General features: G+C 41.5%; 1 protein-coding gene across 1 annotated transcript in view; it reads left to right on the forward strand.

The window, feature by feature from the left end:
- Window positions 1-24,502, forward strand: part of LOC140485524 (diacylglycerol kinase theta) — a 176,182-nt gene that overhangs the window by 24,936 nt on the left and 126,744 nt on the right. Inside the window, 2 exon segments of the mRNA XM_072583703.1 lie at window positions 4,295-4,397; window positions 23,016-23,101. Coding sequence (XP_072439804.1) covers window positions 4,295-4,397; window positions 23,016-23,101 — 189 coding nt within the window.

Below are 24,502 nucleotides of genomic sequence, written 5' to 3' on the forward strand. Positions count from 1 at the left end.
CTTCTACTAAGTGTTTTAGTCTTTGGTATAGCTCCTTTGCCAATCTGTACGTTGGTGTTCCAGGTAGCGGGACTATGGGTCTGAGGGGGACTCCTTGTGAATTTTGGGTAATCTGTAGAAGCGTAGTGTGTTCCATCTGGTTTCATTTTTTTGAAGTCAGTCTTATTTATTTCTCCAGATTTCTGAAGTTTTTTGAGTAGGGCTGTGATTCCGTTCTCTAATTGTGGGGACAGGTCTGTCCCCACTTGTTGGTAAGTGTTGGTATCCGCAAGTAGTGCGGTTGCTTTTTCAATGCAGTCTCTTTGATTTAAAATGACTGTCAAGCGTCCTTTGTCTGCAGGTAGGATAATCATGTTTTTATCTTTTTTTAGTCTTTGTAGTGCTTTCCTTTCCTGTGAATTGAGTGTGTTTCCTTCCTTTTTCCTACTTAATGTTGGTGTGACTACCTGTCTGATTGTTTGCTGGGTTTCTTCAGAGAGTTGGTTTTCTTTCAGTGTTGTTTCTAATGCTGCTCAGCAATCTTTCTTGACCACATCCTGGAAGTTGTAATTTAATCCTCTTACCAAGTCGGCTTTTTCAATGTCTGTCAAGGGTCAGTCAGATAAATACTTTTTATCCATGCTTCTGTGTTGCCAGTGTTGTTAGTTTATGTAAGTTTATGTAATTTTTTTCTGTAGGTCTACTTTTTTTCATTTTCTGTGCTTGTCACTGTCTAATATCTATGGCTTCTTGTACTGTGTCTGTCCATTCGTGGTCTGTTGCATGAGTGAGTAAAGATTTTTCATGCAAAATTTCCCATTTATATTTACGGAGTCTGCTGTGGGCATCATTCATTATTTCTCTAAGCTTTCTGCGGCTCCTTTGCTCTGCTATTCTTTTGGCTAGTGTGGTGTAAAGGGGAGGTTTGTATTTAAGACATTTAGGTAGTACCTGCTTTCTTAGGCCTTCGTGTAGGAAGTACAGCTGTTCGCGGGTGGCACTCTGTCAGATAGCATTCATTTCCCATTTTCAGGCCAGTTTTAGCTTATTGCACCCATAGGTGTTAGCAAGTTTGGAGAAGATTTGTAGCTCAGGTTGAGGTTCTGGATGTAAGTTTGCTCGTTGAGCTGGAAGGTTAGTTTTCAAACGTTTCATCACCATACCAGGTAACATCTTCAGTGAGCCTCCAGACAAAGCACTGCTGGTGTTTCCTGCTTTCTATTTAGATGTTTGGGATTCCTTCGGTTGGTGATGTCATTTCCTGTTCTTTTTCTCAGGGGGTGGTAAATAGGATCTAAGTCTATGGTTTTTGATCGAGTTCCACTCGGAATGTTACACTTCTCGGAATTCTCATGCATGTCTCTGTTTGGCTTGTCCCAGGATGGGTGTGTTGTCCGAGTCAAAGTGGTGTCCTTCCTTATATGTATGTAAGGGTACCAGTGAGAGAGGGTCATGTTGTTTTGAGGCTAGTTGATGTTTATGTATCCTGGTGGCTAGTTTTCTGCCTGCTTGTCCAATGTGGTGTTTGTTACAGTTCTGGCACAGTATTTTGTAAATGAGATTGTAAATTTTCAAAAAGAATGGGTACCCAATGAACACAGTCTGCCGATTTCTCAGCAACAAAACCATACAAGCAGGCAAAACACTGTCCAGAAACCTTAGCCACTCTCCCCTACATCAAGATTTCTTGGAAATGACTGTCAGACTACTCCGACCCCTTGGCATCGTGGTAGCTCACAAACCCACTAAAACAGTGGCTAATGAACTCGGAAGACCCCATACAGACAAAAAGCAAAACTAATGTCATTTACAAAATACCTTGCAATAACTGTAACAAACACTACCTTGGACAAACAGGCAGAAAACTAGCCACTAAGATACATGAACATCAACTAACCACAAAACGACATGACCCTCTCTCTCTAGTATCCTTACATACAGATGAGGAAAGACACCACTTCGACTGGGACAACATATCCATCCTAGGACAAGCCCAACAGACATGCATGAAAATTCCTAGAAGCATGGCATTCCGACCGGAACTCTATCAGCAAACACACAGACTTGGATCCTATTTACCACCTCTGAGAAAAAGAACAGGAAATGACATCACTAAAGGAAATTATGTCACCAAAGCAAATCACATCACCAACCCAAGGATACCGAAGCATACAAATAGAAAGCAGGAAACACCAGCAGTGCTTCGCCCGAAGGCCCCACTGAAGATGTTACCTAGTATGGTGACAAAACATCTGAAAATGAACCTTCCAGCTCAGCGAGCAAACCTATATCCAGAACTTCAACCTGAGCTACAAATCTTCTCAAAACGAGCTCTACTAAAGTGCTTTGCCTCACATTTCTCTGCATTTAAATTCATTTGCCAGGTGTCTGCCCATTGGCCAACATGTCAATGTCCCATTGAGGTCAGTCTGCATCATCCTCAAAATTCAGTCTTTTCCTTGCTTGTTATCATCTGTAAATTTGGAAATTTTACCGTCAACACCCATCTCAAAATCATTTTATAACAATTTGTCTTTGATGATGACATCTTGGTTCATTTGCACATCTAGGCTTTATTAGCACTTACCATTTTTAAGGAATATGTTGCTTATCTGTTTTGTGTACCAATGTGTATAAACTTGCATTTTTCCATATTACATTTAGAGTCATAGAGATGTACAGCATGGAAACAGACCCTTCGGTCCAACCCATCCATGCCGACCAGATATCCCATCTCAATCTAGTACCACCTGCCAGCACCCAGCACATATCCCTCCAAATCCTTCCTATTCATATACCCATCCAAATGTCTTTAAATGTTGCAATTGTACAAGCCTCCACCACTTCCTCTGGCAGCACATTCCATACCCGTACCACCCTCTGTGTGAAAAAATTGCCCCATAGGTCTCCTTTATATCTTTCCCCTCTCGCCCTAAACCTATGCCCTCTAGATCTGGACTCCCCGACCCCAGGGAAAAGACTTTGCCTATTTATCCTATCCATGCCCCTCATAATTTTGTAACCCTCTATAAGGTCACCCCTCAGCCTCTGCTCCAGGGCAAACATCCCCAGCCTGTTCAGCCTCTTCCTATAGTTCAAATCCTCCAACCATGGCAATATTCTTGTAAATCTTTTCTGAACCCTTTCAAGTTTCACAGCATCTCTCCAATAGGAAGGAGACCAGAATTGCACACAATATTCCAACAGTGGCCTAACCAATGTCCTGTACAGCTGCAACATGACCTCCCAACTCCTGTACTCAGTGCTCTGACCAAGAAGGGAAAGCATACCAAATGCCGCCTTCAATATCCTATCTACCTGCAACTCCACTTTCAAGGAGCTATGAACCTGCACTCCAAAGTCTCTTTGTTCAGCAACACTCCCTAGGACCTTACCATTAAGTGTATAAGTCCTGCTAAGATTTGCTTTCCCAAAATGCAGCACCTCGCATTTATCTGAATTAAACTCCCATCTGCCACCATTCACCTTAGTCTGTTCAAATCCTCCAGTAGCAGCATTAAATATTCCTTGCTGCATATATTTACACTTAGTTTTGGGTCCTCCTCAAATCTGGTTTTGTGCAATGCCATACATTGGCTCTGACAGATTGAAACAGTGTGAGGAACCACCTCCCTCACCAGTACAAGAGTGGAAACCCAGACCTTGCACAGGACCTTTGTGGACTCTTGCACTATCTATCTGGTTATCCTGGAATCATCTGGCGGCTACCCGTTCCTTATCTCCGTTCATGTCCTGAACTTGTTTTCCAACTATCTCTCTGAACATGCTATCCACATAACTGTCAGCCTTGTGGATGCAGCACAGTGACTCCAGCTATCTCTGGGTTTCTGAAATCTGTAGCTCCGGTTTCTGCAGCTGGTTACTTTTACTGCATATATTTTAAGTTGTGCCAAAGGGTGGGCTCTATGCCTGAATGAAATACCCTGCCGTTATTTTAGCTAGCTTCTGTATAATTTACTATAAACCAAAAACTAGAGGTTAATTAACGTACTATTGTCCTGTGATGTTACTGTTTGATTTTTCTTATCAAGTTCAACCCTCTTCTGCATTTATTGAACTCATGGTCTCCTGAAAACTGACAAACATGTAAAAGGGAAAAGAAGAGAAGCAAAACCAAAGGCTACTCTTTCCCCACCCGACTAATTTCCTCACTCACCAAACTCTCAGTAATTCCATTCTTCCATTAGCAAGAAACGCTATTTAGGAATCTTTATCTTTCATGTCATTGTTCCATTGAGGATGATTGGATATTTATTTTTAAACTGGGGACTAATTGATCTTGTCCTTGTTTTAGATTCCTGTGGCACATTGCCTTGGAGCTCCTGCACAGTACAAGAAGAAATTTTGTGCTGTATGTAGAAGACAGTTGGAAGAGAGTCTTGCAACACGATGTGAAGGTACAGAGATAATCCAGAATGGAAATAATATGTCTGAAGTAAGATGTTCTTAAATGGTAGCTTGTAAATTGTTGACGTCCACTGTGTCTTAGTAAATAAAATATTAAATGACCATAAGAATGAGGTTTAGGAGTAATTCATTTAGCCCCTTGAGTCCATTCTGTCATTGGTTAAGATCATGGCTGATCTGAATGTTGGGACTGAAAATTCCATGTTTTACAGCCCTTAGAAGAAAATTTCCTTTTCTTAGTCTGAAATGGAGACCCCTGAATTTTAAACTAGATCCTTTCTCTCCCACAGGAGGAACAGCCTCCCAACATCCACCCTCTCAATTGCCCACAAAATGTTTCAGTAAGATCACCTCTTGTTTCTCTAAACTCTCCAAAATGTACAAGCCTGACCTTTTCAATCTTTTCTCTTAAAATAGTCCCTTTGTCTCAGGAATCAATTGACTGTGCCTTCCAATGCCTATGTCCTTAAGTAAGGAAACCAAAATTCTGTGTAATACTTCAGATGTGCTCTCACCAAAGTCTTACACAGTTGGAGCAACACTTTCCTACTTCATACTCATTCTCCTTGGGCAAAAAAGACAACCTTCCATTTGCCAGCAAATCACTTCTTGTACCTGCATCAACATTCCCTTTTAGCTACAGGCATATATAGCTGCCTTGATGTTCCATACACAGTGATCAACATCAGCATGATCATCGCAGCATTGACTTATGATTCTGTTAGTTGCTGGTAGCACAGGCCTCAGAGGTTCACGTAGCCAGTAAGAAAATTAAAGGGAACACTGACCTGCATGTCAACATTGTTTGTGATTCGTGTACCAGGGCACCCAGTTCCCTTTGTTCCATGGAATTTGCTGTCTCCCTTCATTCATATAACATACTGCTTTTCTATTGTCCCTGCCTATGTGCGTAACGTCACTCGGTTTTGTGTTATGCTCCATTTTATAAAAGTGTTCCTGTTGACTTAACCTATCAAAATCCCTTTGTAGAATCATCATGTTGTCCTATTTTCCAACCAATCATATCATTGGAAATTTCACAGCCACACTTTTTATCCCTTAATCCAAGTCATTGTTTAGATCATTAAATATTTAAAGCCTGACACTGGACACTTGTGATACTTCACAAGTAATGCGCCTGTCGATATAAAAATAACCCATTGGTCTCATTAACGCATATTCTCTGCTTCCTGTTAGGTAATCAAATCTCTAATTATGTTGCCCCTACACCATGAAATCTTATGTTGTCAGCACATTATTGAATGCCTTTTGGAAATCTAAGTATACCACATCTACAGGATTGTCTTTATCCGCCTTGCTAGTTATTTCCTCAAAGAACTCTGATCAGTCAGTCAAATACTATTTTCTTTCACAAAAACATGTTGATTCGACAAACCTGCTCCATGATTCAGTAGAATCATGGCTGACCCAACCCTCTTCACATCCACTTTCCCATCCTTTCCTGTCCAATGTCATAGAGTCATAGATATGTACAGCATGGAAACAGACCCTTCGGTCCAACTCGACCATGTCGACCAGCTAACTCAACCTAATCTCGTCCCACTTGCCAGCATTTGGCCCAAATCCCTCTAAACCCTTCCTATTCATATCCCATTCAGATGCCTTCTAAATGTTACAATTGTACCAGCCTCCACCACTTCCTCTGGCAGCTCATTCCATACATGCACCACCCTCTGCATGAAAAAGTTGCCCCTTAGGTCTGTTTTATATCTTTCTCCTCTCACCCAAAGCCTCTAGTTCTGGACTCCCCCACCCCAGAGAAAAGACTTTTGTCTATTTATCTTATCCATGCCCCTCATGATTTCATAAACCTCTATGAGGTCATGTTGTGGAGAAAATATAGAGAATCACCAGGAGACGCCGAGAGTTCTTCAAGAAGTAGGTCTTTTATTTGCAAACAAAAAACCGTGATACTGAGAAAGCAGATTCTTGAATGCCCCCAAACCTCAGGGTCCATGGATTTTTATATCTTTTTTTATCATGTTTCTGTTAGTTTATCAGCATGTCCAACTATATTAATCAAAGTACCTCACTGTAGCTACACAATAAACCAGTGATGTTGGTTCCCATTATCTCTTTAGTTGTACATTCTACTTAATGGTATTCTAATGTCACAGTTAGATATTTATTGCTAACTGTGCTACAGTGATCTTCAATTCCAGACTAACCTGTCATGATAGATATTTAGCTATTCCATCTATTACAATAGTCTCCTGTCTCAAGCTGACTGTACTAACTATTAATTAGATATTTTAATGTCATGACCCAAATATTTACGGTCCCAATCCTTACATCATAACACTTAACCGAGAAACTTGCTTTATTAATGTGTTGTCTCATCACACCATAGAGACCTTTCAGCCTTAACCTTACTGTGCTAATTGGTGTAAGAATGTTCCACTATGGTTATCCCATCCTGACTTCCACAGAATACAGATTGCCAGTGGTCTTCATGCTTTAATCCTTCCCATGCTTTCATGCTCTTTATTTTCCATAGTCACCCCGCAGCCTTCGATGCTCCAGGGAAAACAGCCCCAGCCTATTCACTTTCCCCCTATAGCTCAAATCCTCTAACCCTGGCAACATCCTTCTAGATCTTTTCTGAACCCTTTGGAATGTCACAACATCCTTACAATAGGAAGGAGACCAGAATTGCACGCAATATTCCAAAAGTGACCTAATCAACATTCTGTACAGCTGCAACGTTACCTCCCAACTCCTGTACTCAGTACTGTGACCAATAAAGGAAAGCATACCAAACACTTTCTTTGCCATCCTATCGACCTGAAACTCCACTTTTAAGGAGCTATAAACCTGCACTCCGAGGTCTCTTTGTTCAGCAACATTTCCGAGGACCTTACCATTAAGTGCATAAGTCCTGCTAAGATTTGCTTTCCCAAAATGCAGCACCTCGCATTTATCTGAATTAAACTCCATCTGCCACTCTTCAACCCATTGGCCCATCTGATCAAGATCCTGTTATAATCTGAGGTAACCTTCTTCGCTGTCCACGACACCTCCAATTTTGGTGTCAACTGCAAACTTACTATCTATATCTCCTATGTTCATATCCAAATCATTTATATAATTGATGAAAAGTAGTGGACCCAGCACCAATCCTTGTGGCACTCCACTGGTCACAGGCCTCCAGCCTGAAAAACACCCTCCACCACCACCCTCTGTCTTCTACCTTTGAGCCAGTCCTGTACCCAATTGGCTAGTTCTCCATGTATTCATGAGGTCTAACCTTGCTAACCAGTCTCCCATGGGAAGCCCTTTTGAACGTCTTACTGAAGTCCATATAGATCACACCAACCGCTCTGCCCTCATCCATCCTCTTTGTTACTTCTTCAGACAATTCAATGAAGTTCGTGTTGGAAAAGGTTATAAGAGATAGGATTTATAATTATCTAGAAAGGATAGGGATACTCAACCTGGTTTTGTGAAGGGTAGGTCGTGTCTCTCAAACCTTTAGAGTTCTTTGAGAAGTTGACCAGACAGGTGGTTGAGGGTAAAGTGGTTGATGTGGTACATGTGGTTTTAGTAAGGTGTTTGATAAGGTTCCCCATGGTAGACTATTGCACAAAATATGAAGGCATGGGATTGAGGGTAATTTGGCAGTTTGGATCAGAAATTGGCTAGCTGAAAGAAGACAGAGGGTGATGGTTGATGGGAAATCTTCATCCTGGTGTTGGATCTGTTTTGGGACCACTGCTGTTTGTCATTTTTATAAATGACCTGGATGAGGGCATAGAAGGGATGGGTTAGTAAATTTGTGGATGACACTAAAGTCGGTAGAGTTGTGGATAGTGCTGAAGGATGTTGTAGGTTACAGAGAGACATAGATAAGCTGCAGAGCTGGGCAGAGAGGTGGAAAATGGAGTTTAATGTGGAAAAGTGTGAGGTGATTTACTTTCGAAGGAGTAACAGGAGTACAGAGTTTGGGCTCATGGTAAGATTCTTGGTAGTGTGGATGAGCAGAGAGAGCTCTGTGTGTATGAATATAGATCCCTGAAAGTTTCCACCCAGGTTTTTATGGTTGTTAAGAAGGCATATGGTGTTATTACTTATTGTTAGTAGAGGGATTGTCTTTCAGAACCACAAGGTCATACTGCAGCTGTACAAAACTCTGGTGTGGCCGCATTTGGAGTATTGTGTACATTTCTGGTTACCGCATTATAGAAAGGATGTGAAGCTTTGGAAAGGGTCGAGAGGAGATTAACTAGGATGTTGTCTGGGATGGAGAGAAGGTCTTACGATGACAGGCTGAGGGACATGAGGCTGTTTTTGTTGGAGAGAAGAACATTGAGAGGTGACTTAATTGAGACATATAATCAGAGGGTCAGATAAGGCAGACAATGAGAGCCTTTTTCCTTGGATGGTGATGGCTAACACGAGGGGGCATAGCTTTAAATTGAAGGTATATCATGGTATTCTACCTGATGAAAAGCTTAACAGACAATCAATTTTTCAATGTATAATTTCAGTTACATCACACTGTAAATTTTTGCTATAAATTCTGTGTTAGGATTGAGCCCTCCACTACCACCTGATGAAGGAGCGACGCTCCGAATGCTAGTGTGCTTCCAATTAAACCTGTTGGACTATAACCTGGTGTTGTATGATTTTTAACTTTGTACACTCCAGTCTAACACCAGCATCTCCAAATCTTAAATTGAAGGGTGATAGATATAGGACAGCTGTCAGAGGTAGTTTCTTTATTCAGAGTAGTGGGGCATGAAACGCACTGCCTGCAACAGTAGCAGACTCACCAGCCTTGGGGGCATTTAAATGGTCATTGGTTAGTCATATGGATGAAAACGGAATCGTGTAAGTTAGATGGGCTCAGGTTGGTTCCACAGGTCAGCATTGAGGGTCAAAAGGCCTGTACTGCGCTGTAATGTTCTATGTTCCCTGTAAACCTTGACTTTCATCCTTGATATAATCTATATCTCAGCCTTAAATATATACACAAGGATTCTGCCCACACAACAAAGTGTTCCCTGTGAGAGAAGAAATTCCTCCTTGATCGATCTTAAGTTTGGTGCCCAATATTCTGAAACTATGCGCCCTGGTCCTAATCTGCCCCATGAGGGGAAAAGTCCTCTCAGCATTTAACCTGTCAAGCCCCTTAAGCCTATATGTTTCAATGAGATCGCCACTCATTCTTCGGAATTCCAATAGGTAGACTGTTTAACCTTTGCTGATAAGACATTACCTCCATACCAGGGATCATTCTAGAGTGAACCTTCTCTGAATGGTCTCCAATGAAATATCTTTCCTTAAATAAGGAGACTAAAAGTTCACAGTATTCCAAATGTGTTCTCACCAGCAGCTGCAATAAGACTCCCCCACTCTCATACTGCAGCCACCTTGAAATAAGGACCAACATTCCATGAGTCTTCCTGATTACCTGCTGCCCCTGCATACTAGATTTCTGTGTTCTGTGTACAAATAGTCTGAGTCCCTTTGTGTTGCAGATTTCTGCAGTTTTTCTCCATTTAAATAATACTTTTCTTTTCCTTTGTAAAATGAACAGCTTCATATCTTTCCACATTATACTCCATTTGCCAACTTGTTGCCCACTTAATTAACCTGTCAATATCTCTCTGTAAACTGTTTGTATCTCTCTCATGACCTGCCCTTCCATTTAATTTTGTGTCGTCTGCAAATTGGGCTGCAGTATATTTGCTTTCTTTTTCCAAACAATCAATATATATTGTAAGCAGTTGTAGTCCCAGTAGTGATTTATGTGGAAGCCCACTGGTCACAGGTCACCAACAAGAAAAAGAAGGGCACTTATGACTTAAACTTTTGTCAGGTACTGGAAGTTCAAGTACAACACATCTACTGATTGCCGTCTATAGTTGATACTTCCTTAAAACCCTAATGAGTTCATCAAACACAGTCTCCCTTTTGTGAAGCCAAGCTACCTCTGCTTGATTACATTATATTTTTCTAAATGTGCTGCTATGACTTCCTTATTTGATTCCAACATTTTTCCCACAATAAGGCTAATTGGCCAGAAAGTACTGTCTTTGCCTGCCTCCCTTTTTGGCTAGGGTGTCACATTAGCAATTTTCCAGTCCTCTAGTACATCACCAGATTACAGAATTTATGGAAAATTACAACCAATGCACCTACTAGCTCCATAGCTACTACTTTGAGGATTCTAGGATGCAAGCCAACATGGCTAGGGTCTTCACTGTCTTCACCTTCGTTCATTTGTGTAATACTTCTCTAGTGATGGTGACGAAACCTAATTTCTGCCCTGTATTCTTTAGTATTATTTAGACATTCAAAGTATCTGCTACCAGAAAGGCTGATGAGAACCATTTGATTAACACCATTGCCATTTCTTTATTCCCCACAACTGTTTCCTCATTTTTTTTTAGGAGCCTCTGTTCACTTTGATCTCTCTTCCATTTCTATTTAAAGAAACTCTTATTATCAGTTTCTATATTCCATTATAGTTTCCCTTGTAGTTTACTTTTTTTTATTGTCTTTTTAATCCTACTTTGGTGGATTCTGAATTTATCCCAGTCTTTGGAGCTGTGAATGACTTTTGTGCTTTTTCTTTCAACTTTATACTCTCCTTGACTTCCTTAGTTAGTCATGGTTCATTTATCGGTGTCTTTGAACTTTTCCTCCTTGCTGGAATGTAATTTTGCTGAACATCATGAATTACCTCCTTAAATGTCAGCCAATGCATCCTGCTAATCTATCTGTCCAGTTCACTTTTTAGCTAAATCTATCCTTATTTCACTCTAATTCCGGTTATTTACATTAAAGGCAGTTTTGTTTCCAACCCAAGTTTCTCACTCTCAGACAGAATATTACATTCAATCACATCGTGATCACTTCTTCCTAAGGGTCTTCCACTGCCTCAATACACAATATGAGATCCGAGAGAACCTGTTCCCTAGTTGATTCCATGATGGATGGAAACTATCCCGAATGCACATTATGAATTTGTTGTTGTAGCTACCATTTTCAATTTGATTAACCTAATCACTATGAAGTTTAAAGGCTCCCATAACTTTTGCTCTGTTATTTTTTGCATGCTGCTATTTGTTGATTTATAGCCATTCCAACAGCATGGTTATTGTTTGGGGGTCAGTACGCTATTCCTACCAATATGTTCTTTAGATTAGATTACTTACAGTGTGGAAACAGGCCCTTCGGCCCAGCAAGTCCACACCGCCCCGCCGAAGCGCAACCCACCCATACCCCTACATCTGCCCCTTACCTAACACTACGGGCAATTTAACATGGCCAATTCACCTGACCTACACATCTTTGGACTGTGGGAGGAAACCGGAGCACCCGGAGGAAACCCACGCAGACACGGGGAGAACGTGCAAACTCCACACAGTCAGTCGCCTGAGGCGGGAATTGAACCCGGGTCTCGGGCGCTGTGAGGCAGCACTGTGCCACCGTGCCGCCCTTTCTGTTGCTACTTTTAAAATCTTTGACCAAGTGGACTCTACATCATTTGAGTCTAGAATGTCTCTTACAACTGTCCTCATTTCATCTCTTTGTAACAGTTTTACCCCATCACTTTTCCATCTGTCACTCTGAAGGGTCAAATATTCCTGCATGTTAAGTTCTCAGTTTTAATTCCCTTGTTACCATGTCTCTGTAGAGGCTATGAGATCATATTCCTTTCCTAGATACCAAATTTAATATTTTTCAAGTTTGGTGGTGAGACAAATCTAGGAAGAAATATGTATGGTGAGGATAATGCACTGATGCTTCACAGAGATATGGACAGGCTGAGTGAGTAAGCAGGGACATGGTAAATAGGCTCAGTGTGGATTAGTGTGAGTTTTTCCATTTTGGTAGGAGAAAAAAGGTGCAGAATATTTCTTAAATGGTGAGGGATTGGGAGGTGTGATGACTAAAGGGACCAGGGTATCTTGTTCATAAGTCACTGAAAGCTAACATAGGAATGCAGCAAACATTTAGGAAAACGAATGGTATTTTGATCTTTATCAAAAGAGGATTTGAGCTTAGGTGTAAGGATACCTTACTTTAGTTGCATAGCAATTTGGTGAGACTACATCTGGAGAATTATGTACAGTTTTTGTTCTCCTTTAAGGAAGATCATAATTTCCATAGAGGGAATGCAGCAGAGATTCACCAGTCTGGAGGATTGCCGAGATAGAGTTGGAGAATGGGACTAACTGGATAGCACTTTTGGGAGCCAGTACAGACATGGTGACCAAATGGCTTCCTTCTGTATACAAAATTCTATGATTCTATAATCTCTGAAATGACAGGACTGTCCCATGAACAGTGATTGAGAGGATGGGGCTTGTATTCTCTAGAATTTAGGTGAATGAAAGATGATCTTGTTGAAAATTGGAAGATCACACCCAATATAACTACTATATCTGCAGTCATTTCTTTTAAGACGCAAAGACAAAACCCTTCAGATCCAGGGAATTTGCCTGCCTTTAATTTTGAGCTTTTCCAGAACTATTTATGACAAGATTAATGTTTTCAGTTCCCCTCTCCCTTTCATGTCTTGATTTTCAAGCATTATTGGATGTGTTTTGTATCTTCTACAATGGAGACAAGCACAAAATGCCTGTTTAGTGCATGACCATTTTCATATTTCTCATTACGAATGTCCAAATCTTGCCCTCTAAGGTGTAATCACATACCTCAGTCACTCTTTTTTAAATACTTTGATATTTCTGACTAGCTTCCTTTCATAGCTCATTTTCTTCCGCTCCCCTCTGTTTGTCATTCCTTGCTGATTTTGACGATGTGTGTTATTCAGCCCCTCAAGACTGCTCCACTACTCAATAATATTGTGTCTAGTTATGATTTGAATTTCACATTCCCATCTGCTCCAATTAATCTTAGAATTATAGTTCTGAAGAAGGGTCAATGGATCCAAAATTTAACTCCAAGTAGTCTCCACAGATACTGCCAGGCCTGTTGAGTTTTTTTTAGCAATTTCTGTTTTTGAACCAGAGATTCTTGTTAGGCAAGGGAATCAAACTACTTCTGCCCTAAAATTATTCACTGATCCCACCACCACTGCCTTCTGAGGCAAAGAACTCCAAAATCACAGAAGGTAAAAAACCAAATTTCTCTTCACCTCTGACTTAAAAGACTACCCCTGATTTTAAGATGCTGTCTCCTAGTTCTGGGTTAATTCAGAAGATGTGAATTACTTCCATGTCTGTTTTATCAGAACATGACTACGAAATATAAAATTATGAGGGCCATAGACTAAATAGATGGTAAGAAAATTTTCCACTGGGTGGAGGGTTCAGAGACCAGGGACACAGACCTTAAGGTAAGGGGAAGGACGTTTAGAGGGGATGTGAAAACATTTTTTCTCACCGAGAGGATGGTAGGAGTCTGGAACTCACTGCCTGTTAGGTAGAGGCAGAAACCTTCCTAACATTTAAAAAGCATTTAGATATGCACTTGCAATACTAAGACATAGAAGGCTATGGGCCAGGTGCTGGTAAATGGGATTATTACAGTTAACTGTTTTTGACTGATGTGGACTCAATGGGCTGAAGGACTTTTGACTACAGACCAGTGACTGTTAAGAATCTTATGTGCTTTAATCAAGGCACCTGTCACTCTTCTAAATTCCAATGGAAACAAGGCCAGACTGTCCAACCTTTACTCCTAAGATAACCAGCTCATTGCAGGTAGCAATTTCATAAACCTGTTAGAGTCACAGAATCATACAGTCAGTCCATGCTGACCATGTTCCCAAATTAAACTAGCCTTCAAATCTTTCCTATTCATAAACTTAAATGTAGCTGTACCTGCATCCGCCATTTTCTCTGGCAGTTTGTTCCACACAAGAACACACTGTGTTTAAAAAAAAATGCCCCTCATGTCCTCTTTAAAATTTCCTCCTCTCCCTTAAAAATATGTGCCCCGGTTTTGAACCGTCCATCTTTAGGGAAAAGACCCCTGTCATTCACCTTGTCTATACTCTTCATGATTTTATAAACCTCAATAAGATCACGTCTCAATCTCCTACGCTCGGCAAAAAAATTCTCAGCCTTTCCAGTCTATTTTTATCTCAAACCTTCCATTCCTGACAACATCCTGATAAATCTTTTCTGAATTCTCTCCAGTTTAATGACATTCTTCCTATAACAGGACGACCAGAACTGTACACAGTACTCTAGAAGAGGCCTCACCAACGTTCTGTGCAACCTAAACACGACATCCCAACTCTTTTCTCAATGGTCTGATCAAGGAAAGCCTAACTGTCTCCTTAACCATGCTGTTTACCTGTGGTGCAAATTTCAAAGAATTATGTACCTGAACACGGAGATCGCTTTGTTCTACAACACGACCCAGCACCCTACCATTAATTTTATAAGTCCTGTCCTTGTTTGTATTACCAAAATACAAACCCTTACATTTATCGATATGAAACTCTATCTACCGCTGCTGTCTTTGTAATCTTAGATAACCTGTGGGTCTGCGGTAGATGGTGAGGGAACAACATACTTGACCTCATCCTTACCAATCTGCCAGCTGCAGATGCATCAGTCCAGTATAGTATTGATAAGAGTGACCACCGTACAGCCCTTGTGGAGACGAAGTCCTAACTTCACATTGAGAATAACCTCCATTCTGTTGTTTGGCACTATCACTGAGCTAAATGGGACAGATTTGAACAGATCTGGCAACTCAGGACTGGGCATCCATAGGCCCTGTGGAGCATCAGCAGCAGCAGAATTGTACTTCACAATCTGTTACCTTATGACCTGGCATATCTCCCACTCAACCATTACCATTAAGCCAAGGGATCAACTTTAGTTCAATGGAGAGTGTAGGACGGCATGCCAGGAGCAGCACCAAGCATACCTAAAGATGGGGTGTCATCCTGGTGAAGCCATCAAACAGGACTACTTGCTGCTTATGCTGTTTAGCATACAAGTTACAAATGATCTCACAACCAACAGATCAGATTTGAGTGCTGCAGTCCTGCCACATGCAATCATTAATGGTGGTGGACAATTAAACAACTCATTGGAGGAGGCATCTCCACAATATCCCCATCCTCAATGATGGAAGAGCCCAGCACATCAGTGCAAAAGATAAGTCTGAAATATTTGCATGAATCTTCAGCCAGAAGGGCCAAGTGGATGAACCATCGTGGCCTCCTTCTGTGGTCCCCAGCATCACAGATACCAGTCTTTAGCCAAATCGTTTCGCTCCACATGATATCAAGAAAGGTTTGGAGTCACTGGATATTGGAAAGATTACGGGCCCTGACAATGTTCCAGCAATAGTACTGAAGACTTGTGCTCCAGAATGTGCTGTTGCCCTAGCCAAGCTCTTCCAGTACAGTTACAGGTCTGGCATGTATCAACAATGCGGACAATTGTGCAGATATATCCTGTACCTTAAAAGCAGGACAAATCCAACCTGGCCAATTACCGCCTCATCAGTCTACGCTTGATCATCAGAAAGTGATAGACGGTGTCATCAACAGTGGTATAAGCAGCACCTGCTCAGCAATAACCCGCTTGATTGACACTACATCCACAAGCATCTAATCCCTCCACCACCAACATCCAGTAGCAGCAGTGTGTACTGTCCACAATATGCACTGCAGAAATTCGCCAAAGATCCTCAGACAGCACTTTCCAAACCCACAACTGCTTCCATCTAGAAGGACAAGGACAGCAGTTATAAATGACCGCCACTTTTGAGTTCCCTCCAAACCACTCCCCATCCTGACTTGGAAATATATTGCCATTCAACAGTTCAAGAAGGCAGCTTACCACCATCTTCTCAAGGGCAACTAGGGATGGGTAATAAATGCTGGCCCAGCCAGCGATGCCCACGTCACACAAATGACTAAGTGAAAAAAACCTTCACTATACCACCAATTTTGGTGTCATCAGCAAACTTACTAACCATACCTCCTATATTCTCATCCAAATCGTTTACATATATGACAAAAGTGGACTCACTACCAATCCCTTCTAAACAGCTTCAAATGTATTTACTTCCTTCCTTAAATAAGCGGACTAAAGTTGCACACAGTATTCAAGATGTGGTCTTGATGATGCCCCATATAACTGAAACATAGCCTTGCTTTTTTGTTAAATTCCTCTCTAATGAAGGATTCTGTGTGCTTTCTTAATCACTTGCTGTATCTGTATATGAACTTTTTGTGACTCATTTACTGAAGTACTTGAAGCTCTCTGTGCCTTGGATTTCTGAGGTTGTTTTCCATTTAAGCTGTTGTGTGATACTTAGGTGTTCATTGGATTGTTATGAATGCATAAACCAGCGATTTCCCCTACCCCTCCAAAACCCCAGCCTCTCTCCCAATCATAACTTCCCAACTCTAGCTCTTCAAATCCTTGCCACTGTCTCTAAGTTAACCTCTTTCTGGAAGGTAACTTGTGTCTACTACAGATAATGGAAGTTGACAAAAGATAGAAAAAGCAACAACAAACTCTGCCACTGTGCTGAATTCCTATTTGAATCAACTTCCTATTTGAATCAAGTTGCACACACCCCTACTCTATCAGGCAAACAAGTGATTATCTATGGTTTATTATTTGTGACGATTGTCAGTGGCAGACCCATGAACTGATATTTGATAAATTAGAAGTTTATAGCAGCTACTCAGCAATCACTGAATAGTAACAGATTACACCATGTTTTCAACACAAATATGTGAATAACTTAGAGTCATAGAGATGTACAGCATGGAAACAGACCCTTCGGTCCAACCTGTCCATGCCGACCAGATATTTCAACCCAATCTAGTCCCACCTGTCAGCACCCAGCCCATATCTCTCCAAACCCTTCTTATTCATATACCCATCCAAATGCTTCTTAAATGTTGCAATTGTACCAGCCTTCACTACTTCCTCTAGCAGCTCATTCCATACACGTACCACCCTCTGTGAAAAAGTTGCCCCTTAGGTCTCTTCTTTATCTTTCCCCTCTCACCCTAAACCTATGCCCTCTGGTTCTGGACTCCCCGACCCCAGGGAAAAGACTTTGTCTATTTACCCTCTCCATGCCCCTCAATTTTGTAAAGCTTTATAAGGTCACCCCTCAGCCTCCAATGCTCCAGGGAAAACAGCCCCAGCCTGTTCAGCCTCTCCCTGTAGCTCAAATTCTCCAACCCTGGCAACATTCTTGTAAATCTTTTCTGAACCCTTTTGAAAGTCACAACATCTTTCTGGTAGGAAGGAGACCAGAATTGCATGCAATATTCCAACAGTGGCCTAACCAATGTCCTGAACAGCCGCAACAAACTTGTCATCCACTTTAGTTGTTGAATAATATGACCCATGAAGTATGTATTGCAAATGAATAATTTGTTTATTTGCTTTTCTCCCTTTTACCCTGACGTTTCTTCATTCACTGTCCCTTTTGGAAACGTGATCTAGAAACACCAACCAGGAAATTTACCTGTGTTGCTTCATAGCTGGCCTTTAGGAGCTGAGAACAGTAAAGATAGAATGTAGATTCTGGATTAGTGGTGCTGGAAGAGCACAGCAGTTCAGGCAGCATCCAAGGAGCTTCGAAATCGACGTTTCGGGCAAAAGCCCTTCATCAGGAATAAAGGCAGTGAACCTGAAGCTCACAATCCACTAATATCATTTATTGTATCCGTTGCTCCCGATGCGGTCTCCTCTACATTGGGGAGACTGGGCGCCTCCTAGCAGAGCGCTTTAGGGAACATCTCCGGGACACCCGCACCAATCAACCACACCGCCCCGTGGCCCAACATTTCAGCACCCCCCCAACTCTGCCGAGGACATGGAGGTCCTGGGCCTCCTTTACCGCCGCTCCCTCACCACCAGACGCTTGGAGGAAGAACGCCTCATCTTCCGTCTCGGAACACATCAACCCCAAGGCATCCATGTGGACTTCAACAGTTTCCTCATTTCCCCTTCCCCCACCTCACCCTAGTTCTAAACTTCCAGCTCAGCACTGTCCCCATGACTTGTCCGGACTTGTCCTACCTGCCTATCTCCTTTTCCACCTATCCACTCCACCTTCTCCTCCTTGACTTATCACCTTCATCCCCTCCCCCACTCACCCATTGTACTCTGTGCTACTTTCTCCCCACCACCACCTTCCTCTAGCTTGGCAGTGAGCCTGAGCGTACAGCGATAAGCTAGAGGAAGATGGGGGTGGGGAGAAAGTAGCATAGAGTACAATGCATGAGTTGGGGAGGGGATGAAGGTGATAGGTCAGGGAGGAGAGGGTGGAGTGGGTAGGTGGAAAAGGAGATAGGCAGGTATACAAGTCCGGACAAGTCATGGGGACAGTGCTGAGCTGGAAGTTTAGAACTAGGGTGAGGTGGGGGAAGGGGAAATGAGGAAACCGTTGAAGTCCACATGGATGCCTTGGGGTTGATGTGTTCCGAGACGGAAGATGAGGTGCTCTTCCTCCAGGCGTGCCGTGGTGAAGGAGGCCCAGGACCTCCATGTCCTCGGCAGAGTGGGAGGGGGAGTTGAAATGTTGGGCCACGGGGCGGTGTGGTTGATTGGTGCGGGTGTCCCGGAGATGTTCCCTAAAGCGCTCTGCTAGGAGGCGCCCGGTCTCCCCAATGTAGAGGAGACCGCATCGGGAACAACGGATACAATAAATTATATTAGTGGATTGTGAGCTTCAGGCTCACTGCCTTTATTCTTGATGAAGGGCTTTTGCCCGAAACGTCGATTTCGAAGCTCCTTGGATGCTGCCTGAACTGCTGTGCTCTTCCAGCACCACTAATCCAGTATCTGGTTTCCAGCATCTGCAGTCATTGTTTTTACCACCAAGATAGAATGCAGGGCTGGCAGGTGACATGAAGGTGGGTGGCTTATTTTTCACTGATGAAGGCAGGATGGGCAAGTGGCTGTTGTCTAAACATGCTGTTGTCATCACAATATAAAGAGATATATCATATTATTCACGATTACAGGCGCACCTAAACTCCTCTATCTTACATTTTTTGGAAAGAATTCTCAGACTATATTTCAAAGACTTTTAGTCAAGTCAATCTTAAATATCTATTTAAAATGTATTTCTTCACAGGGAGAATGTGATTAAAGTTATTTCATCTTTTAACATCTCTAAATAAAATTGCACTTCATTCAGAAGTATGAAAAGCACATAGCTTATTGAATTCAGCATGATTGTGACTTGAGAATGGAGGTGAGAATCTAAAGCACGCAATAATTGTGCAAGCTCAGCTGTGATCCATGCCCACATCGAATGAGATTCCACCTTTATTCACAGTCCTTTTCAATCTGCCTTCAACGTTTGAGGTTTTGTACAAACTTAATTTCACACCATTATCGATGTTTCCAGAACATTACTGCAATAACCTTGAAGACAGTTAATGTCTTACTAGTAAAGTTGGAAGCTCTGCTCTGAGATATATGGCTAACTTCCAGTTCCATTTCTATCATAAAATTGAAACAAGGAAATGGTTTCGCTTGGTATAAATAAATCTGCTACATTTTTCTTTCATTGCTGCATCAAATCTCATCATTGTAGCTTTGCAAGGAGATCAAAAGTAGTCTTGATAGAAACTTGACTTTTTGGAGTATTTCACAGAAGCAGAACTGTAGAAAATTTGTGAAGTGCAGGAAACTTATTTTGCAAGCATTATTAAAGTACATTTTGCTTATCCAACAAGTGTCAACAGAATTTCATTATTTTGATTATACAGCTGCTTTTGGGAAAGAATGACTTCAGCTATCATGCTGGTGTCAGCTCTTGCAGTATTTCTATAGAGCCATAAAAATACCACACCAGCCTTTGCATGCAAATGTGTAATTTTGAGACACTGGGTGGGATGAAGAGTGGCTGGGTGTGTTCTGATCCACATTAAAGCATTAATCAGAGATAGAATTTATGTCATTGTTGAAGCTTTTTGCTATTGATCAGGCTGATGTCTCTGAGTTCCAAAGAAGAATCCGTGTTTACCTTGCCAACAGTGCATACCCTTTCGTTTAACAGAGGTCACCAAGAAAATTGTAAGATTTTCTTTTAAATAAATGTTATTCATGCACGTATGTGCATTCAATATATAATTAATGCAAAAAGACTTGTATTGAATGTTTGGCAATGTTCATTTGATATTTGTGCAGCAAGGTCATTCTCTTTTTAGAACACTGACTCGACTGAGGGACTTGCCTTTCCTGTGTTAGCTTCAGCCACCCACATATTTGTAAAACCTGTTTGGTTTAGTTTTGGGTGTTGGATATAGTTTATGCAATAATTATGAAAGTATTATGCCATTATTTAGCAAGTCGCAGCCTGCCTGAGAAACTTGCAGGTTAAGAATTATCTTGCCACCGTTAAAACATTTATATCGTATTCCACATTCCAACTACTAAGCATACAGTGTTTTTGTTATTCCCATGTTGAAAAATATTTTCAACAACTCAATTTGCTTGTATTAGAAATGGGATGGATGAGTGAGGCTGTCAAAACTGTTCAGTAATTTAAACTTTCAGTCTAAACTCGAACTGGAGGCCGTGAAGATAAATTGCATCTTGCTGTTATTTTTCTGATGTGAGTTTAAACATTGGTTGTATGTTACTGATGGTCATTTCCTGAGAATATCTTAATGTATTCTCACAAGTTAACAGCAGGCTGTTAAGGAGTGAAATTAGCATGCCCTTTTTCACATAAAGTGAGCTGGGGATGAGATGAAGCGGGTAGTTGGATGGAGCAAGCATGGGGGAAAAACAAAGATTTACACCTAGCCAGGATACGATTGCATTGGACTGAGGCCTGGCATGGATTGCAGTTGCATAAAAATGGATAGAACACTGGGAGGATTGGGTAGAGAAAACCCTGGTAAATTGGGATGGGTTGTGAATAGACTTCATGTGTCACTTCAGCTTCTTCACTGTGTTGTTGATTAGCTGTTACTACATTTGCACATCTTTGCATGTCTTGCATAGCTGCTGTCTGATAAACCCCAGTAACCTCTTGGAACCACGGATGCCTTACTCATTTTCTCCGTTTTGAAGTTTGGTAAACCAGTGAAGCAAATAAGAAAGTGATGTTAGTCACTGACACTCATTTAACTATGGTCCAAATGGATATTAATGTGATATCAATTCTTCCATTGAGCTAGACAAAACAGACTTTAAGTGCAAATTTGTGAAATACTTTACTCATCTATGTATTTTATTCCTCTCAATCAAACAAATGCCTTGTTGCATAATAACATAAGTAGAAGCAGGAGTAGTAGGCCTGTCAAGCCTGCTCTGCCATTCAGTAAGATCATGGCTGATCTTTTTGTGGATTCAGGTTCACTAACCTGCCTACTCATCGTAGCCCTTAATTCCTTTACTATTCAAAAATTTGTCTGACTTTGACTTAAAAACATTCAATGAAGTAGTCTCAATTGCTTCATTAGGCAGGGAATTCCATAGGTTCACAACCCTTTCAGTGAAGACATTTCTCCTCAACTCAGTCTGAGCTCTGCTTCCCCTTATATTGATGCTATGCCCCCTAGTTCTAGTTTCACCCACCAGTGGAAACAGCCTCCCTGCTTTTACCTTATCTATTGCCTTCATAATTTTATATGTTTCTGTAAGATTCCCCCCCCCTTCATGCTTCTCAATTCCAATGAGCTTAGTACCAGTCTACTCAATCTCTCCTTATAATCCAACCCCCTCAACTCCAAAACAAATCTTGTGAACCTCCTTTGCACCCCCTCTAGTGTCAGTACATGCTTTCCCAAGTAAGGAGACCAAAACTGTATACAGTACTCCAGTTATATCCTCACTAGCACCCTATATGGCTGCAGCATAACCTCCCTATTTTTAAACTCCATCCCTCCAGCAATGAAGGACAACATTCCATTTCCCATTTTAATTACCTGCTGCACCTGCAAACCAACTTTTTGTAATTCATGCACAAAGATACTGAGGTCCTTCTGCACAGCAGCACGCTGCAATATTTCCCCATTTAAATAATAGTTAATTTTGCTGTTATTCCCTACCAAAACCGATAACCTCACATGAGGGCCTTATGCAATACTTCACCTGAATTATTTGTAGATATGGAAGAAACTGTAGTTTTTGTGTTATTCCTAGTCATTGGGATGCAATTTGGAATCAAAATATTGATTTCATGCACTAAACAGATCTGCACTGATTGGCTTTTTTTAAAATTAAAAAAAGACGTATTTTCAGTCAAAATGGTGACCAATGAAAAGTACATTGGCTGAAATAAACTTGCATCAATAAATGGTGTTATCAATTTCCGTAGATAAAGGTAGTTTCCCTAGACAAAGAAAGTGGTTCTTTTTGAGTTTGACTGCAAAAATATTTTACTTTTTCCTTCTGTGAATAATGATCTTTTCACTGAGCTATCCACAGCCAACAGTGCACATAATATGATTTTAAAAAGGGAATTGCAGTGAGCGGGGAATGTGTTTGTTTCAGCACCAAGGGTAATGGTAGAAAAGTAAATATTTTCTGCCTCTATTTGTGGAATAAATACGTCTGAATGAACTAATGATTGCCATGATAACAAAACTCAGTTTAATTTGTGAACTGACATAGCCCCATATGATTAATGATGCCTTTCTAATTTGGCAGTGTGCGAACTACATGTCCATGTTGACTGTGGCCCCTTTGCTTGCAGTGATTGTCGGCGATGTCACCAGGATGGACAGTATGATCGGGTGAGTATGAGAGACTATAAGATGTAGGAGCAGAATTAGGCCATTTGGGTGTGCTCCACTGTTCAATCATGGCTGATATATTTCTCAATCCCATTCTCCTCTCTTCTCCCAGTAACCCTTGATCCCTTAACAATTAAAAACCTATCTATCTCGGTGACTTGGCTTCCACAGCCTGATATGGCAATACCTTCTGGCTGAAGAGATTCTTCCTTATCTCCGTTTTAAAGGGTTGTCCCTTCACTTGAGGCTGAGCCCTCACGCCCTAGTCTCTCTTGCTGGTGTAAACATAATCTTCACGTCTACTTTGTACAGATCTCTCAGTATTCTGTAAGTTTCAATCAGACACCCCTCATCCTTCTAAACTCAAAGTACAAATCCAGAGTCCTCAACCGCTCCTTTTATGATAAGCCCTTCATCCCCAGGATCATTCTTGTAAATCTTCTGCGATCTCCCTCCAAGCCCAGCACATCCTTCCCTAGACATGAGGCTCAAAACTGCTCACAATACTCCAAATGCGATCTGACCAGAACCTTTAGAGCCTGAGAAGTGTATCTCTGCTCTTGTATTCTAGTCCTCTCAAAACGAATGTTGATATTGCATTTACCATCCTAACTTCCAACTGAACCTGCCTGTTAAACTTGAGATTCCTGAATTAGGACACCCAAGTCCCTTTGTGTGTTAGATTTTCAAAGCCTTTCTGTGTTTATAAAATAGTTGAGACTGTGGTGCTGGAAAAGCACAGCAGGTCAGGCAGCATCTGAGGAGCAGGAGAATCGATATTTCGCAGAAGCCTTCGTACCTTTCCTGATGAAGGGCTTATGCCCGAAATGTCGATTCTCCTGCTCCTCGGATGCTGCCTGACCTACTGTGCTTTTCTAGCACCACAGTCTCGATTCTGATCTCTAGCATCTACAGTCCTCACTTTCTACCTGTGTAGAAAATAGTCCATGTCTCTACGCTTTCTATCAACGTGCATAGCCTCACACTTCCCCACATTGTATTCTATCTGCCACTTCTTTGCCCACGCAGTTAGCCTGAACAATTCCTTCTGCAGCCTCCCCATTTTCTCAACACTACCTGTCCCTCCACCTACCTTTGTGTCATCTGCAAACTGAGCAACAATGCCCTCAATTCCTTTGTTTAGATTGTTAATGTATGACATGAATACGTGTGGTCCCAACACTGTCCCCTGAGGAACTCCATTAGTCACCAGGTGTCATCCTGAAAAAGACCCCTTTATGCCCACACTATGCCTTCTGCCAGTCAGCCAATCCTCTGTCCATACCAGTAAATTGCCCTAATACCATGGGCGCGTGTCTGATTTAGCAGCCTCCTGTGTAATATCTTGTCAGAAGCCTTTTGGAAACACAAATAGATCATGTCCACTGGCTCTCCTTTGTC

This window comes from Chiloscyllium punctatum, chromosome 14 (assembly GCF_047496795.1).
Source record: "Chiloscyllium punctatum isolate Juve2018m chromosome 14, sChiPun1.3, whole genome shotgun sequence".
NCBI lineage: Eukaryota > Metazoa > Chordata > Chondrichthyes > Orectolobiformes > Hemiscylliidae > Chiloscyllium > Chiloscyllium punctatum.